This window comes from Mytilus galloprovincialis, chromosome 4 (assembly GCF_965363235.1).
Source record: "Mytilus galloprovincialis chromosome 4, xbMytGall1.hap1.1, whole genome shotgun sequence".
NCBI classification, from domain to species: Eukaryota; Metazoa; Mollusca; class Bivalvia; order Mytilida; family Mytilidae; genus Mytilus; species Mytilus galloprovincialis.
Genome location: NC_134841.1, coordinates 80,462,811 through 80,481,174, shown reverse-complemented (window position 1 = coordinate 80,481,174; position 18,364 = coordinate 80,462,811). Strand labels below are relative to the sequence as shown.

The following is an 18,364-nucleotide window of genomic DNA, read 5'->3' as shown; positions in this document are numbered from 1 at the left end:
AGTATATTGTTATTATAGATTTATTTAAATGTCTAATTAACTTTGTTTATTTCTTGAAGAAGGAAATCAATGTGCAAATAATACATTAATTAAAAGTTAAAACACAACATATGGTTGAGATATATTCTTTTTTTTTTGTGACAAAATTACAATTCTGTCAAATATTAAAAATGAAACTACAAATGTCTATTTAAAGATGTAATTATCATTTGTTACATGCCATGCGTTTAATTAAATGACGTAGGTAAATATTCTATAGACATGTTTCAGCTGTCTCGCTACATTTTAATGCAAACAATTAAAAAAGTATTATTGATAAATAAGAAATAAATCTATATTTTAATTTTTGTTCCATGTACCCATATTGAGTCCTTTCAAGTGCTTGCACATTTTGATTGCAGAGTATAAAATATTTTAAAATACTTTGCGTGCATGTAATAAATTGTAAATTTCTGCTTTTTAGTGAATCAAATCGGTTTCTGATATCTGACGAGCATGCAAATTAGATTGTAATTCAAAGTTGTTTACATCTTCCTTCGATAGATTACCTTAGATGTATTTGGCAAAACTTTTAGGAACTTTGGTTCTCAATGATCTTTAACTTCGTACTTTATTTGGCCTTTTTAACTTTTTAGGATTCGAGCGTCACTGACGAAATGCGCGTCTGGCGTATATACTAAATTTATTCCTGGTATCTATGATGAGTTTATTTATCCATACAGCATTTGAACAAACTTCCATGTGAACCGAATTAAAAATAATCATCTTTTATTACAGATTCTAGAACGACGACAACCAAATCTTGTTCTTTGTCATCATACAAATTCAATTTCGTTTGAGGATATTGTTAATTTTCAAAAAGAGGTGCGTATTTATTTTTTGTTTTAAATGCGAAGAGGGAATCAAAAAGTAGACGTATAGATATTACCATAAAACAAGAAAAATGAAAAAGAGAATGGCAAACTATATATTCGACGTATGGGAATGAAATGATAGTAGTTCCAACACAAATTTGACATATGGCAGCTGCCTTCACCTCGGGAAATTGAAAAATATTTCAATATACCAGATACATGTCCTTTCTGACAGTCTTTAAACGGAGAAACATATCCATAATCCTTCTTTAGATGCCAAGAGAGAAAATAAAAATAGTAAATTTCACAAGGATTGACATCACATTCACAGAAGAAAAATAAATGAACATAACAGCAAGCTAAAGTGTGGATCCTTTAATTTGCTAAGAAAAACAAAAACATTCTCAAAATTTTTCCTGAAAATTCTTTGTTATTTAGAAATATTTTCAATTGTGAAACAAAAGACGTTTGTAGTTTAACAAAATATATTTTGTTTTTAGGATCTAACATCAGAGGACATTTACTTTCTTGATTCCTTTGACCAGGTAAATAATTTCTAGTGCAGTGTAAAGTTTCAAAATGAGCTTCTTGACTAAAAAGACTTTACAATAAACATAATTCTGCACAAAATAGAGAACACCAAAAATACAATGTATGTACCATGACATTGGAAAACATCATTACCTGATTTATTATGACGAGTATGAATCACTCATCGATATCGAGTATGCAAAGGATTGCCTCCATTTCAGTTAATTATAAATTTGAATATATTTATTTAAATCTACCATATGCCTGGACTTTTGAAAGTATTTTAATGGAGACATTTTTTTAAACTATTTAAATTAGTGAAAGATGTTGTAAAGCTTACATATTCTTTCTGTTAGCTATATGCTGAGAGGTTATCAAAAATCGTAAATCGTACAAGGACATCATTAAAAAAATCGAACTGGCAAAATATAGTGTAAAGATATATGAATTAAACTATTTTGTTCATAAGAACATATTAATTTGGTTCCTTCTGCTTTTACTTTTCAGATATTTATTTGGATTGGACAGAATATCAATGAAGATGTTAGACAACAACTTTTGCATTTACCTCAGGTAATTTTAAACTCTTATGGTCACTTGCCAATATAACATTTAATAGCTGACATGTAAAAGGGGAGTGGATTTGTTTACGTCTTTTTGGATCTTCGATACATAAGTCAGAAATATTTGTCAACCAGTGAAAATGAAAACATCCACTTTGTTTCTATAAAGTATCAACAGAAATACGTTCGCGGCTAAAGAAGATGAATAATCTTAATATAAATTATACTATCTCAGTGATATCTTTGTGGACAAGTACGTACATCTACAGGATGAAACATATTTGTTCTTGATGTAATTGGTCTGTTGTTGGGCTAAACTAAATAAAAGAAAAAGGAAATGATTTTGTGTTAAATTTGTGAGACACCAAGTACCTATAGAAAAAACGTACTTAATATTCCAATTTTTAGTCCAAATATTCTTACTTTTCTTTCAATTTTAACATTTTTGGAATTACGGTATTGCATAGAGCGACTAGAGTGTTTTGCGTATGTATATATCACAGCAAATTGACCTAGTGTTTACATATGTTACGAAAGTGGAATGGGAAGCATGGATTATCGATGTTTAAATCATCGAGGTAAACAAATCTAACGAACAAATCACGTTTAAGTATTTGAAGATATACAAATTAAATAAGTATATTTGCTAATGGTATAAATGCAAAACATTGAACTACTTCAGTCATGAGTTGTTAAACATGGTGTCTTTATATCATATTAGATTTTTTTTTATTTCTATGCCAACGGTCACAAAACTAATTAATGTCACTTTCTTATTAAAAAATATCAAACATAAAGGCATTTTATGTATTGAACACGTCGGATTTATGAATTTTAATGATCGGTAGAAACTACATTTTGTATAGAATATTCTTAAATTTTAATAGACAAAATTTTGAAAGCCAGAAACAAATTAGCTTCGTTTGTTGTAATGTTGAGACAGATATTCGATTAAGGCAGCAATAATTTGTTTACCGATATTCAAAGTTTTTTCAATGAATTCATTTACGAAAATATGTTAAATATTATAGAAAAACATAATCGTTAAACAAAATAATGCACTTCCTTCAGTCCTTTAAGACCTTGTTGATAAATATTCCGTATCAACTTCACAAATGATACTTTTTTTTGTCTATTTTTGAATATTACTTTTACTGTTTAGTGTGTATTTGGTGATATCTATTTGACGTGGCTCTATACTTATACATCCCGTCATTGTGTTATTGTTCTATAAAACATTTTATATTCATGTCTTTCAATGTTTGCTATTGTGCTTTGCTATGGCTTTTGTGCTTCTTTGATACATATTTGTTTTTATTATAGTGATTAAGGTTATAACACAATGTTGACTGCTGCAGCCCTATTTTTGTTATTTTTACCTATTATAACTGTTTGTTTTGGTCACACATCGCTGTTTATATAATGGATTTTAATACGACTGTAATACAAGTAAGAGGTTTAGTTAGCTGAAAACCAGGTTTAGTCAACCATGTTCTACATAGGAAATGCCTGTACCTAGCCCAGAATATGACAGTTGGTGTCCTTTCGTTTGATGTGTTTTAGCTTTTGATTCTTTATTTGATTAGGGACTTTCCGTTTTAATTTTCCTCGGAGTTCAGTATTTTTGTGATTTTACTTTTCATTACGTTAAAAGTGATGGATTATCTTTTCAACCCTTTGAACACTTGTGAAATATTTGATTTTAAGCACTTATATTTGACATGAACATTCACAAAAAAATGATTTATCAAGGACTTAAATATTTTAATGTTCCTTATTATGCATATTGATTTGACAAGCGTTGTCCGTGACCTTTTTGATCTCAGCTCTCGTATTTATGTTTTACAGTTTTAATATTGAATACAGCTTTTCTATGAAATTTTTAAAAAATAGTAATTTACTAAATAAAAATGATTATTTCAAATAACCCTTGAATACTTTGAACACAATAAATATGTGATGCAAGTCTATAACAAATATATAACGCCTATATTTATCACAGAAATACATAGAAGAGGATACTGCAGGTCGTTGCATTGCTGATATCAGTTTATGGATTATATCACAAAATCATGAACCAGAAACATTTATAAAACATTTCAGGGATTGGAGCAATACTTCTTATGGGGTAAGTGAGATAAAGAGTAAGACATTTCGTTACATAACATGGGCAGTCGCTAGATTTAAATGACAGATATAGATAAATATCCAAAAAACATTCAAAACTCGCTAGTCAAGATAAATTGACAACACAGTGGAAAACGGCCATAGGCATTATTTTCAAAAGTACTCAGAAAACGCGAATCCCACAAAAACTTGGGTTTATCTCTTGACAGTTATTACCTGCCTACTTTATGGTGGAACTGACTAATCCTCACAATATAAAGACGATAACATATCTGTTTAAATATGAATAATTTAATTTTGGATGTAATGCGTCTTCTGATTGGCTGACGTTGTTTTGTATATCAGCTCATAGACATAATTTTGTCATGTGACCGCTACGTCATCAACGTTTTTTCATGGTTTACTCCGGTTTAAAATGGAATTTAGAATTAAATTATTAGAAATGACTGTAATATTTTTTTCTATCTATTCGAAATAACATAAAAAAATGTGGTGCACACTTTCAAATAACCGGCTACCCCCGTTATTCAGTGTGCACCACAGTTTTGATGTTATTTCCTCATAGGCAGAAAAATATTACAGTCATTCCATAAATAAAACGAATGACAATTAAAGAACTTTGTCCAAGATTGAAAATAAAGGGAAATCTATGAAACAATACATAAATGACATTATTAAAGCAGAGGAGACGGTGTAATTGGAGAAAGACTTATAAAACTTAAAAATAACGAACACAAAAATTTAAAATATAGAAAAAAAAGCCTAATAAAAACTTTGGACTTAGTCAGGTAATTCGACTGGGCATTAGTGGAACGATGTTACCATAATTTGGTTTGAACAAACAAACATTTGAAAATTGAATTCATCTTAGTCCAAAATTTATATCTAAGACCGCTTTTAGGATCGAATATCTGACAAATACTTGTTCCAAATAGATTTGATCGGCCTTTGAGTTTGATATATTTTCATTTTTCTAAATTGTTTTTACGTAACTACTAGTAATTGGCGTACGATTTGTGTTATTAAAGACAAATTTGTATTTTGAAGCTTCTTTTTGATCTTGTATATCCCGGTTTAAACATGAATCAAGTCAAATGAAATAGAAGAATAAAAATACATGCTTATTGGTTTTATATTGGTTTCAAAAAAACAAAATGATGCTCTTATTTTAATTTCCGGGCACTGAAGAAAAGAAGGGTATCATTTTTTACAGTAATTTCTTATGTAGCCTTAAAGTAAAGGAAATTAAAAGTAATTTTCATTCTAAAAAGGTATTTTAAGATCATGACCTAGTTAGCGAGTTAGATGTAATAAAAATTCATATTCCGATGATTTATTGTTACAGGGTCATGACGTCTATACTTTAACACGAAAGAGAATACGACAAGAGAATGCCATCATTGACATTGATCAGGAGGTGAGAACAAGAACATAATTTGTGCATTTTGTTTATTTACAGGGTCATGTAAGCTTTGTTTACATCTGTGTGGTCTTAGTTCGTCAAGGGCATTTTGTTTATTTCAAGGGTCATGTCAGCTTGGACCTCCTCTCTGCTGTACTAGTTAGTCTGTGCTTTATTAACCAACAACTTATACAACACTACGTATCAAAAAGTTATAAAGCTTATATGTATATTTTAAGTGATTTTCAACCGGTATAAGTTTATATTTGCAATCACAAATTAAAAATATAACTAGGGACAAAAATACCTTCCGACCGTCTGAAACTTTACAATTCTTTATGTCAGATACCAATGAACGAACTTTATAATCACACATAAGGCGACCTTGATAAAGTGCTTCCCTATTTGTGTTATTTGAAATCTTAGATTGAGCAGAGCCTACTTTAGTATAGAACCTGTGAAGAATAACATGAATGGAAAATTGATTAATAGTATGCATGAGTAGGAAGATTTGTTTTACCTAATATGTGCAAAAACAGAAAAATTACAGCGTTACCGTTGTTGGAAATAACTTTTTGCCAAAGTTAGTCACTTGAGTCGAAATCTTATAAGAAAAATAGAGCTATTTAGCATTAACGTTTTTGACACAATATAGAAATATGTTAACACTTACAAATATTGAACCTATCTGGTATCGCTCTCTTATCTTTTCTTAACTCAACATCAATATGTATGTATAAGAAACCTGTATGGGTTAGAAAGTAAGCATTGTACTAAATTGCCATATTTCAATTTAACATATACTTTACCGTACATGTTTTTGTTAGATGGTTGACAGAAGCTATATGAAATATCCAAAGTACGCATACAGAGAACTGATAAAGAAAGAACCAACGGAAGAAGTCAATAAGAGTCATAAAGAGGTAAAATTTCGTGGTCTTGTGTATAATTTCAGTTCAGGATACATTTGAAATGAATCAACTTTCATTTCCATGTAATGTCTTGTTCTAAATTATCATATGAACATTCGAAAGAAGTGATGGTTTTAAAGAAATCTTTAAGTAAGTGACAAAAACATTTGATGTAACAAAAAAAGGAAAAAAATCGAACAAGCTAATGTCTGTTAGGTTAGATCCGTTGTCACTTTGCATTTGTCCATTTGAATCATTACATAACATTTCTTTTGTGTGTTTTTTGTAACATACTTTATACAATCATATGATATTTTGTTTGATGTGTTCACTTTTTATTAAAACTAAGTTTCCCTTGATGTATTTTGAGAATTTAATTTTGGTTTTGATATCATATTAGTACATGCATTAATATTATGTCACATATATAGTCAGGAATAGCCCAAACATTTTAAAATTCAAACTATTTTGAATTCTTATCAGTTTTTCAACGATTGTCTTGTCTTTTGACTCTCATAATATTTTGGCCTCGATCATCACTGAAGAGACACTAATTGTCGAAATGCGCATATGGTGCAGTTACATGGGTACAGTTAATATAAGTTGTTTGCAATGACATTATAATTCTATTGAGATGAAAATGACCAAAACATATCTACAATTAACGATCCAAAGTTGAGTGTACTATATATATATATTTATGTTACTCATTTATTACATGAAGTAAATCAGCAGAACATATGTGTCTCAAAGAAAAAACTCGAAATTTTTGAAAAATTAGTTAAAAATTTAGGTTTTAAAAATTTGTGTCCGGATGTCCAAGACTAAAAATCTACAACAAAGCAATGCTTCTTCTTTTATAGTTTCATTTGACAGAGAGATATTTCAAAGAAGTGATGAAAATGAGTCGTCCCGAATTTTATCGTCTTCCATTATGGAAACAAGAACAGTGTATAAAATCTGCAAGACTTGGACACTATGAAACGTCTGACAATCCGTTACATATACGTTGTCTGTCACCAGAGTAGGATAATCCGTTTTGTACGTTGTTTATCGCCAGAGTTAGACACTGGAAACACATATCATGCATTCTTAATTCCTCAAGATTGAAAGCATACATTATGTATACTGATTGGAGCATTCAAAAGGAAAACAAACCCATCAGACAAGAGATAGACGCTGGACACATCAACCATGTAGTGTTTTATGAATGCTAGTGCCGTCTTTCTTGCAAACTTGTCTCTTATAACAGGCAATTAAGATGCAGTAAACATAGACAGCAAATGGTTAAAGCGTCATGTAATCGTGTATGCAATAGTCAATTGTAATAGATCTAAATAACGATATCAATGCAGATGCGTCGGTAAAAAAAAGGTTCTGCCCCTGTAGAATTTTAAAACTACCAATATATTCTATAGTTCACATCTCCATGTAAAATTTATTAATTTGATAACTATTCAGCAAAAACTGTTCTGAGTATAGTCATATAAATCATATAATTTCGCTTATTATATTATTATCGAATTATAAATTCCACAACTCAATGATTTAAGCCACACATTTTTACAAGCCTTTCATTGTAGTGCTTATGTTTTCATTTTCAAGTGCCAATCAAAGTGTAGTTTATGATGCATTTTTTAAAATAAAATAATATTTTCAATTAATTATCAATAATACTTTTATGAATATGTTTAATGTCAAAGACGGTGTTATTTACACTATGATTGACACTTTACATAACTTTATGTATTAATGACTTTTCCTTATAGGAATGCACTGTGTCTTTGTACAAACAAACCTCTTGGTGACTCATGATATAAAAGCGTCATGTTTTTTACTAATATGGCACGCTGACCTTTCCTTTTATGTTTTTTCTACTGTAATGAAGACCTTGATAATAAAAACAATCAAGTGTAATAATCTATCACGCGAGTCCAAAACTGGCAACATATTTATTTTACATCTGGAGATTTTAAAATTGAGAATGGAAAAAGGGAACAACATGACCAAAGGGCAGAAAACAGCCGAAAACCACCAATGGGTTTTTAGTACAATTTGTTTCCTTGTTTAAGAAATCTGTTCAAAATTTCATGCAATAAAATAAGTTAAATCATTCCAAAATTTCTATTGAATTTAACAATTTTCGCCAGGTAAAACATCTATACTTTGTTAATTGGTTGATGATAAGTTGCTTAATCGACAGCACTGTGAACTGTTTTTTTAATTGTCAATGTGCACATCTGGTGCAAAAAAATGGTTACCGTTTTATGAAAGTTTTAGAACTGATCTACCGATGAAAAATTTAAATAAATCAATGAAATATTTACAATAGTACAATTTAGGAATAGTAAACAAATAAAGTCCTTGACAGACTCTTGGATATTATTTTAACAGATCTAAGTTTATGTTACCTGAACAACAGTTAATAGGATCAGTTTGAAACTCGACAAGAGTTAAACAAAGACTTTCTTATTCTGCTCTCATTATGATATTACATTTTCCTATAAAGACGCTAATCACTTAGTCTAGTTTAGAATATCAATCAACAGGATTTTTGATACAGGTTAAGTCGACCTCATTTTATCTAACAAATCCAACATCTTAAATTACCCTTCTTTTTAAAATAATTGAGCTGTTATGTATACTTGTATAATATTTATAAATCAACAGGTATTTCTTCTATTATGTAATGCAAACGAACAGTGAATGTATTGATTTTTAAAATATTTGGTAGCAGATTTGAATTGTCTATTATAGAAATACTACTTGAACATGCTATATATATTTTTAATTTACAACTGTTATGTTCACTTTTATAATTATAGCTATCTAATAAATTTATATGTAACCTTGTTGTAGTTTTATCGAATTTTATTGAAATGGAAGTAAAATGAAAAAAATAATACGTTGTTGCTTCAACTGATATTTTTATTGTTTTTTCTGTTTTTTCAATTGATAACTTTATGTATTATACAGAAAATTCTCTTGGCGTTAGATTTTTACTAGTTTTTTGTAACTCTGATATATTGAACCAGGTATTTGTTAAGATGTATCTTGCTTAATGCTTTGTCTGATGGCTTTTAGACACAAAAAAAAAAACGTCAGCTTTGAATCATTCTGTGTATTTACAATATACGCTTTGGAAATTACCTTTGCAGTTAATTACTTACGTTGAGGGAATAAGACATACGGCTTTCGTCTGTGCAAATTGCTTTTTCTTCCGTCTATTGTAATCTCAATTTTGTTGATTGAAGTCAAATGTAACTGACTCATAAATCAATATGTTTATAAAATTTGAAATAATTGGTGAAAATTCGTTAATGTCAATAACAGAGCAAACTTCAGAACCATAAAAATAAGTTTGTGAAGTGACAATAGGTGGATTATTTCTGGCCTTATTTGCTAATGATTTTTTTAACATAGTCAGTTTTGTGGCGTTCGTGGGCCGGACAGTTAATGGTTCTGTTGTGCTGTTTTTTAGTGCGCTGTCCTAGGTTGTTTTACGTGTTCGTTTTTTATTCTGTAGTTAGCATGTCGAAATGTACTATTGTATTGTTTATTTGTGTATTTCTCTGTTCTGAATGTTAGTGCATTTATTTGTACTGTTGTCAATTTAGCGTTTTATTCAACATTGCCATAAAAGCCTGCAGTTTGGTTAGCCACAAAACCAGGTTCAACCCACCATTTTTGTTCTTAAATATCCTGTGCCAAGTCAGGAAAATGACAATTGATATCTTGTACTTCGTTTCTGTGTGTGTTGCATTGTCGGGTTTTTCTTGTTGCACTTCAGTGATACTGTTTCGTTGTTTTCCTCCTATTGTTGATGTGTTTTCTCTCAATCGATTTCTGACTTTCGAACAGCGGTATAATACTGTTGCCTTTATTTAAAGGGATGTTTATGCAAGACAAACATTTAATTAATAATTCTTGCAAATCGACGGTGTAATGATGTGGGTGTAAATAAAATGAAAGTACATAATTTTAAAGGTTCACAAAATTGTATAAAATGAAATAACAAAAATATCGAACTCCTAGGAAAATCCAATTTGGAAAGTTCGTAATCAAATGGTAAATTCAAAAGCTCAAATACATCTAACGAATGGACAACAACTGTCATATTCCTGACTTGGTACATACATTTTATTGTGTAGAAAATGGTGTATTAAACCTGATTTTATAGCTAGCTGAACCTTTAACTTGTATTACAGTCTCATTAAATTCCATTATATTGACAACGAAATGTGAACAAAACAAACAGACAATTGTACATATTATATGTATGTGACATATTATATATCTCTAAATGGAATAAAGGTTTATGTGGGCGAATGTCAAAGATACAGATGCTCGTAATAGTCAGACGACTGAACATAAGTTTAAACCGATTAAAGACTTTTTGATTAAAGATAATACTATCTTTTCTATATAATTTTCTGCTATATGTTGAAAGGTTTATCTCTGATTGAAGTAACAGGGTGCAAATTATAATTCTTCAAGGCATGGCAATTGTTGTGCAAAAATTCACTTTTTATAAGTGGTCATGTGTTGAATACACCATATGAAGTCACTAAAACCCCTTTGCCTGTTTTTGTCAAATTATCAATGTTTACAGTTGGGATCGCATTTAACTTGTATGGTGAACAACATAAATTAAATGACTAAAAATGGATATCAAATGCACCATTTCTCAAAAAGTTTGCATCCTCTCACCTGACGGAATGAGTCATACTCTGGTTTATACATTATTATTTCCCTACAGAATATATATGAAAGTAGTGCTTCTGAAAATCGTGTTCACACAAATCAATGAATGTGTTTGTAGATAGATGTTTTTGTGTTCTGTTAAATTGTTCCTTTTAAAATTGTTATACGATGATGACTGATGTACCCATATTTTTACTATTTTATTTATTGTGTCTGTTTAGTTAACGCATCAATGTAAATATAACGGAATTTGATGCGACTGTCATTAAAGTGAGAGGGTTATCGCTATAGAACCAGGTTTAATCCACCATTTTCTACATTTGAAAATGCCTGTACCAAGTCAGGAATATGACAGTTATTGTCCATTCGTTTTTGATGCGTTTTGTTATTTGATTTTGCCATGTGTTTATGGACTTTCCGAATTGATTTTCCTCTAAGTTCAGTATTTTTGTGATTTTACTTTTTAATTTGCAAGACTGGACATGCTAATAAAGTGTTGTTGGGATAAATCAAAACCGAATGTTGTGTCATTGCATGTTAATCATAAGTCCCTCGTCATGGGGAGACTGGCTACTATTTAGAAGTTGATAACGAGCTGCAACCCACGACCGGTTGCAAACGTTGGCATCCAACGTTAGACAGTGACTATGATCTAGTCAACTGACTGATAATACTCGATTAAACTCAACTTTTATAATTAGACACAAGTCCTAAGCAGTACTTAACAATCTATTGATTCGGTATGGAATACATGTACTTTTACAAATGGGCACATGTTTTCACTACGAATGTCTGACTCTCACAAAAGTAAGAACTTCAGAAAACATATCTAAATCAAGAATTTGCAAGGTTACAATTTCATAATAGAAACTAGATTACAGCATGACAATGAAAAATACAATAAGCACTTACTTGTAAAGATAAACAACAGACAAGAATCTATCACTTTAGCTTTAGGTTAAATAGCGGTAATTGTAATTATTCTTTACATAAGAAACTTAAGAATTATGTAAAGCTGTGAATTTATCTTTTATTTACAAAAACAATTATCTTGAAACAAATTTCCGACTTTGTAAAAATAAACTGACACTTAATTGTTACTTATAACAGAAAAAGCTTTATGAAGAAAAATAGTTACATCATGCTGAAATTACTTTGACGGACAAATATTTCAAATAAAATGATTTAAATAAAACGATAAAAAGTATAATACCATAATGACATTTTATGACCGAACAGTTGTCTGTGAAAGTCAATTGATAGCAGATTTAAGAAAACTAATCCTTTTATATAGTTTCAAATACAGATGCACAATTAACACAAATCACCCCTATCACAATAACTCTTATTTCGATAACAAATGTCTTCCATTTTCGAATGTCGGATTGTTAAGAACCGATCGAAACTGAAAACTATTGGGTATGTTTCTCCTCAAAATACAGTCACTCCCTGCATGTCATTCCATAAGTCAAGGTGAGTATAAAATTCGAATATCAATAACAGATACATTTCAAGACTTAATGATTGTGTTGGACATATACCATTTGAAGATTCTCCTATTATTTTTTTCAAATAGCATTTACATCTACAAAAACAAATTTAAGTAATGCACCTTGGAATAAATAACCAAACCAACAATTCAATAACAAGACAGGTACAATAGTGTAAAGGACAACAACAGTAGCAATGTTGGTCCTTCTAAGTACTGACCTTGTCATAGCAACTCCATCAACATAGGTTATCGTATATATACAAAACTCAGCACAGGTTAGATCATGAGTATGCATATGTGTTGTACATATGAGCGGTGTCCCGATACATTTAGTGTTTTTTCGAATGATGCCCCTTTCAATTTAGAAATAGTAGTCGCAATCACCAAACCTGTCATCGCAAATCCTATTGGTTTCTATGCGACTGTCAAACAAGTAAGATGTTTAGCTAGTTTTAATCCACAATTATCTACATGATAAAATGCCTGTACCAAGTCAGAAATATTACAGTTGTTTTCCATTCGTTATAAGTCTGTGCGCTTATATTTTGCCATTATATAAAGGACATTCCGTTTTGAATTTGTTATTTTTTCTATTTTACTTTTTGGTCGTATCTTAGTGAACACTTGGTATACTACATAAGATCTTGATATGCAAAAATGCATGCAAGTATGATGCAGTCGCTCATAAGACATTGACTTTTTCTAACACCTGCCTTTTTGAGTTAAGAAAAGTCCTGTTCAGCAACTACCTTATCGTCGCTATTACTTCTTCAAGTTTTATCATATCTACATGGACGATGGTGCACTGTTAGATCTAAACATGCCGTTGGGCATGTGCGTAGGATACTCCAGTTTGTTTATTTTTCCAGTGAAATTTTCCTATTTAGCTTTTAAAAAAGTGTGTGCTCTGTCCATCCCATATCTTGTCATCGCATCTTCTCAAATATGGTTCAATATACTAGCATGTGAGACAATACCAAATAAAACACAAGAAAAAAGTATAAATTTATATTATCAACGTACCAGTATTCGAATCATGTACTAGCATAGTCAATAGTCAATCAAGGTTGTTGCGGTATTACTCCAGTATAACAGATTGTTTTAGTTTGAACAGAAAATATGAAGACCATGTTTTTCAGGAGTTCCTTTTTTAAGTTCTATGTCTATTTTTACTTGTAATGACCCCTGTAATGTATAATATACCGATGTATTTTTTTGACTATTTTTTTATTCAAGATATCTCAAAAAATGATTTTTTTCCGAGGTTCAGATGCAGTTTCATATGCTCTTCTTTGAGAGAGTGTGCATTTGCGTTTTGGATACCTACGGTTTGAAGCTTTTCTCCATCATTAACACAGTAATACAAATGACAATGGAAATAGACCTGCTTGCAAGACAGATATTCCCTATCACCAGGACATGTATAAGAGCTATTGAAAATTACCTTCATTTCAATTCTATTATCAAATATATATATATACATATTTAACCAATATTAAGTTGTATGTACATAAAAGTTTGTCAAATCGAAGAATGACGTAATAAACAACACGAAACGACATTAAATGTAGAATGATTAGTTATAAATTATGAAATTGGTGTCATGCAAGAAATGTTGATTTTTAATTAAAAATAAGCTCAACTCGGAGCTAAACGAACCTGTTCTTTGTACAGCAGTAATAATAGTATTAATGTTATTCCATATAAATACCATTGTTTGAAGAAGTCGTTATGCAGAATCAGACATTTCAGTTTCCAATTCTCTGATAAATTGAAAACGCAATCACACTGATTAAAAACAATGTTATAAATATTGCTGTCACGAGAAATCTTTTGAGACTGTCGTCTGCAACCATAGTTTCAATTTCTATCGACATCCGTCTTAATTTACTAATGTCTCCATTTGGAATCGTATGATTCTGAATAATATTGTGAAATTCCATCATTTCATTGTCTTCACTAATTGGCCTTGGTGCACTGTTTGGTAGTTTGATGCCACTGCTTCCAAAAACTGACGATCGACGACGGGCTGCGTCATGTTTCATAAATGAAAGGTCACTAGCTACAACACTAGAACGCCGTCTGGAACCATCATACTGTTGTACTTCGGCAATATCACTTAACACCACACTGGAGCGTCGTCTTAGCAAAATACCATTCCTCATTGTAAAATGCAAGCGTTTGTAATGTATGTAATTAACAACAATGCATACAAAATTGTCTACAGCACTAAATCACACATTGTATAAGACTTTTCTTTACGCATCCTTATTAACAGCGGCTTAAATTAGTTTTCAATCGAATCACTAAATACACATTGTTGATCTTTTTCGCCACAATCTTCGTCAAATTATCTATAAGTCTCTGTGTTTATCTACATGAAATGTCCTTACTTAGCGAAGATAGTTCTACCAATAACTGTCATTACTTGTCTTTTGTTTTATATTAAAATATGGTTAACTAATTACGACTTGGATGTCGATTTCATTGTATTAATCCCGTTACGTGGTTATATGCTCATGTTTAGGGCTATAAAATTGCGCGCAGGTAAAAAGCAATACCTGACAAATTGTCGATCACTTCAATATTATTACTTAATTATTGTTATACATACTGACACCTCTGAGTGACAATGTTACAACGATTGTTCATTACATCTTTCCACTTCATTGCATCTGTCAATATTATCATAAAGAATGAACAGGATAATGGAAATTTGTTACAAACATAATGCTTTTATGATTATATAAATAACACAAAAAAATAAAAATCTTGTTTAAATAAAATAAATAAAATATTCATTAAAACAATCATGCTAATGTTTACATGGACGATGGATATTAGAATTGTTGACACAATGTACAATATATATTTATATATGGAATACTTCAGAATACTTGAGAGGTAAAGTTGTATGTACAACTGTTAAAACTAGGAGTAATTACCGTTTACTATGTAATATGTAAGATTTAATCTGTTTATAACTTAAAGGAAATTAAATGCACTAAATCTGTTCAAATAAAAGCACGCAAAACTATACGCGTTTTAAAAACTTACTTTGTTATCAATTAAATAATAATGTGTTTTCTTGTCTGGATTAACCTTAATTCTTATAACAATAAGCTAACGGGTTTCAATTATCATTTAAAGTTTTGTTATATTACTGAATACGTTTTAAAAAAAAAGTAAAATACCAAAATACCAAACGCCAAGAAAAATTCAGTTTAAATTTATATCGCTTTGGTTAAAATGGCCCATCTTTTTCAGTTGAGGTAGTTCGTGTAAATAATGTCAAAAGGCCCGGCATGTAAAAGAAAGTTTTATGAATATAAATATGATAAAACAAAAGATGCATGGTACCATGACTTATGAACTTACCAACAGAATGATATCTTCTTAGTGTAAACAGCATGTATTAATGAAAAATTACAAGACTAAAGTCAGGGCCGTAACTACATTGAAGCAAATGAGGCAAATGCATCATGTTTTAAATTTAAAAAAAAAAAAAAAAAAAAAAAAAAAAAACTAAAACAAACGATTGTCTTCATATCAAATTGGTTTCACTGAAAGTGTCTTGCAAGAAGCAAGTTCTCTTCACTCTCTGATGTCGCCCTGCATATTTTTCGTTATCCATGTTTCTATTTTACTTTTGGTTTTCAGAGTTTATGGTCTATTGTTTGTACTTCTGTGTCCCGGGTTTGTCTTTTGTTCATTTATTGTCCTTCTTAAAGACTAGTCTGAGTGTTGATTTTCATTTGTAAACGTGTCACACTGTGTAATGTTGCATGTCCACTGATTTCCAGGCATTATGCGAACAAATATTTTAAGAATATACGAAGATACTGGACACAGAAAAAAAGTGGTCGTTTCTGCATGGAGAATTGATCTTGATATCAAAAAATACGAAACTGCCTTTCTTGTATATAAAACCATACCCAATTTTTCTTAGTATGGATTGCAAAATAAGGTATTTTCTGTAGGTGAGATATGCACAGAAGTGATAGATATATATTATAAATAGAATGAAATTCAAAACAGTGTGGCTGTGGCCATTGATTGACACATTAAATTCATCCATTGACTGGGACAATTTAGGTGAACGTTTGTATGTAACGACCACTGCTCACTGTGTACTTTTTAAAGACACTTAAACTATGGGGTCACCAAAGGTTCTCAACACCTTAATAAAGTAATTCGAAAAATTAATCAGAAATAACACGATGTTTTGATTTATATCAATTATATAAATCAAAACATAAAGGTTATTCCTGATTAATTTTTCGAATTATTTTATAATTAAAGGCGTTAAGAAACCTTTGGTGACCCCACAGTTTAAATGTCTATCGTAGGTACGTCGTGAACAGTGGTCGTTACAGACAAACGTTCACGTAAATTGTCCCAGTCAATGGATGAATTTAATGTGTCAATCAATGGTCACAGCCACACTGTTTTGAATTTCATTCTATAGAAAATTGAATATCTTAATCAACAAAAAAATAATAAAAAAATAACTGTATCATATACCCAAGCGCCTGTGGATAAAACTAGATAGCTGACATGGTTTAAAGTAAAGTAAGACCACCAATTTCCCGGTATCAAATCATTTGTTGAAAAAAAAACATCAATGTATTGCCATATGACCTTTTACATTCAAGGGTTAAATTTACATTAAGTCGTGTTCAGACCCTTTAACAGAAAATAAAGGAATATGAACTACACGTGCACGGGAGCTAATCGCACACAATGTGTCAATGTATAGAAAAAAATACAAATGATCAATGGGCAAAGTTTTTATTCCTGTTCTTCATCTTGATAGTTGCTGGAGGGTCTTCAATAATGAAAGAATCATAAATAACGTAAAACAAGGTCATGATATGGTCCCTAGTGTAGACTTGAGCAGTACCAGTATTTATCGTATATTACTGCACTAATGACTGTCACTATATTTAAATCTAGTCATAAAAAATCTCAAGTCAGCACAATACAAGACAAGAACAGACAGACAGATCCGGTATAAATGATTATGAAAATTACGATTTTTGCTTTATCCTACATATCGGTCTTTTAATTTCCCTAAAACTTTAAAGTCTTAAATAACAATGAATCTATGTTTTTGCTTTGAGACCAGAATATTGTCGAAAAAATAGTTAAAAATGATTTGCGTTTCTATGTAAAAAAGAATCCGGGAAACGCTCAGAATGCACGATTTTGCGTTATTTTTCTTAGAGCCTCTGGGGCCCCCAGACCCCTCGCCAAAAATTATTCGCCTCGCTACGCTCGGCGAATATGTTTGCCTCAGTCTTAAAAGGGGCTAGTTACGGCCCTGAAAGTATTACAATGTTACATGAAATTCAAATATGGGATTTACCCTAATTACAGGTATAGTCACCTCCAGATGCTGTTTATCTGAGGCAAACTATGATAATAAGATGATGTGTTAAAATCACACCGTCGTTCATAGACATACAGCAACCAACGACAACAACTGAATTACAGAGTTATGATTTGTAAAAATCAGTGGGAAAGGGCTTGACACACCACTTTCATACTAAGCACAAAAACAAATAACAAAAAGACTAAACGAACAGTTTTTGCCTTTACTGGAAACTAGGACATAGTTAAACAAGAGGCTGTCACAACGACAGCAAACCGGATTTATTAATATTTATTTGTGTCCTGGCAATATCACAAGAACCATTACTGATGAATGGTGAAAGTGAAAATCGTCAATATCAAATTTGACCTCCATTTTGTCATCAGTATCAACATATTAAAATTTG

The 18,364-nt window shown here is 30.7% G+C and overlaps 1 protein-coding gene across 5 annotated transcripts in view; it reads left to right on the top strand.

Annotated features, from left to right (window-relative positions):
* Positions 1–9,242, top strand: part of LOC143073082 (advillin-like) — a 54,164-nt gene extending 44,922 nt beyond the window's left edge. For all 5 annotated transcript variants that reach the window (XM_076248349.1, XM_076248350.1, XM_076248348.1 and 2 more), the window contains exons 22-28: positions 778–864; positions 1,355–1,399; positions 1,893–1,958; positions 3,951–4,076; positions 5,421–5,492; positions 6,305–6,400; positions 7,252–9,242. In XM_076248349.1, coding sequence (XP_076104464.1) covers positions 778–864; positions 1,355–1,399; positions 1,893–1,958; positions 3,951–4,076; positions 5,421–5,492; positions 6,305–6,400; positions 7,252–7,416 — 657 coding nt within the window. In that variant the 3' untranslated portion in view covers positions 7,417–9,242. The remainder of the gene's footprint in view (positions 1–777; positions 865–1,354; positions 1,400–1,892; positions 1,959–3,950; positions 4,077–5,420; positions 5,493–6,304; positions 6,401–7,251) is intronic.
* Positions 9,243–18,364: the final 9,122 nt, after the last annotated feature.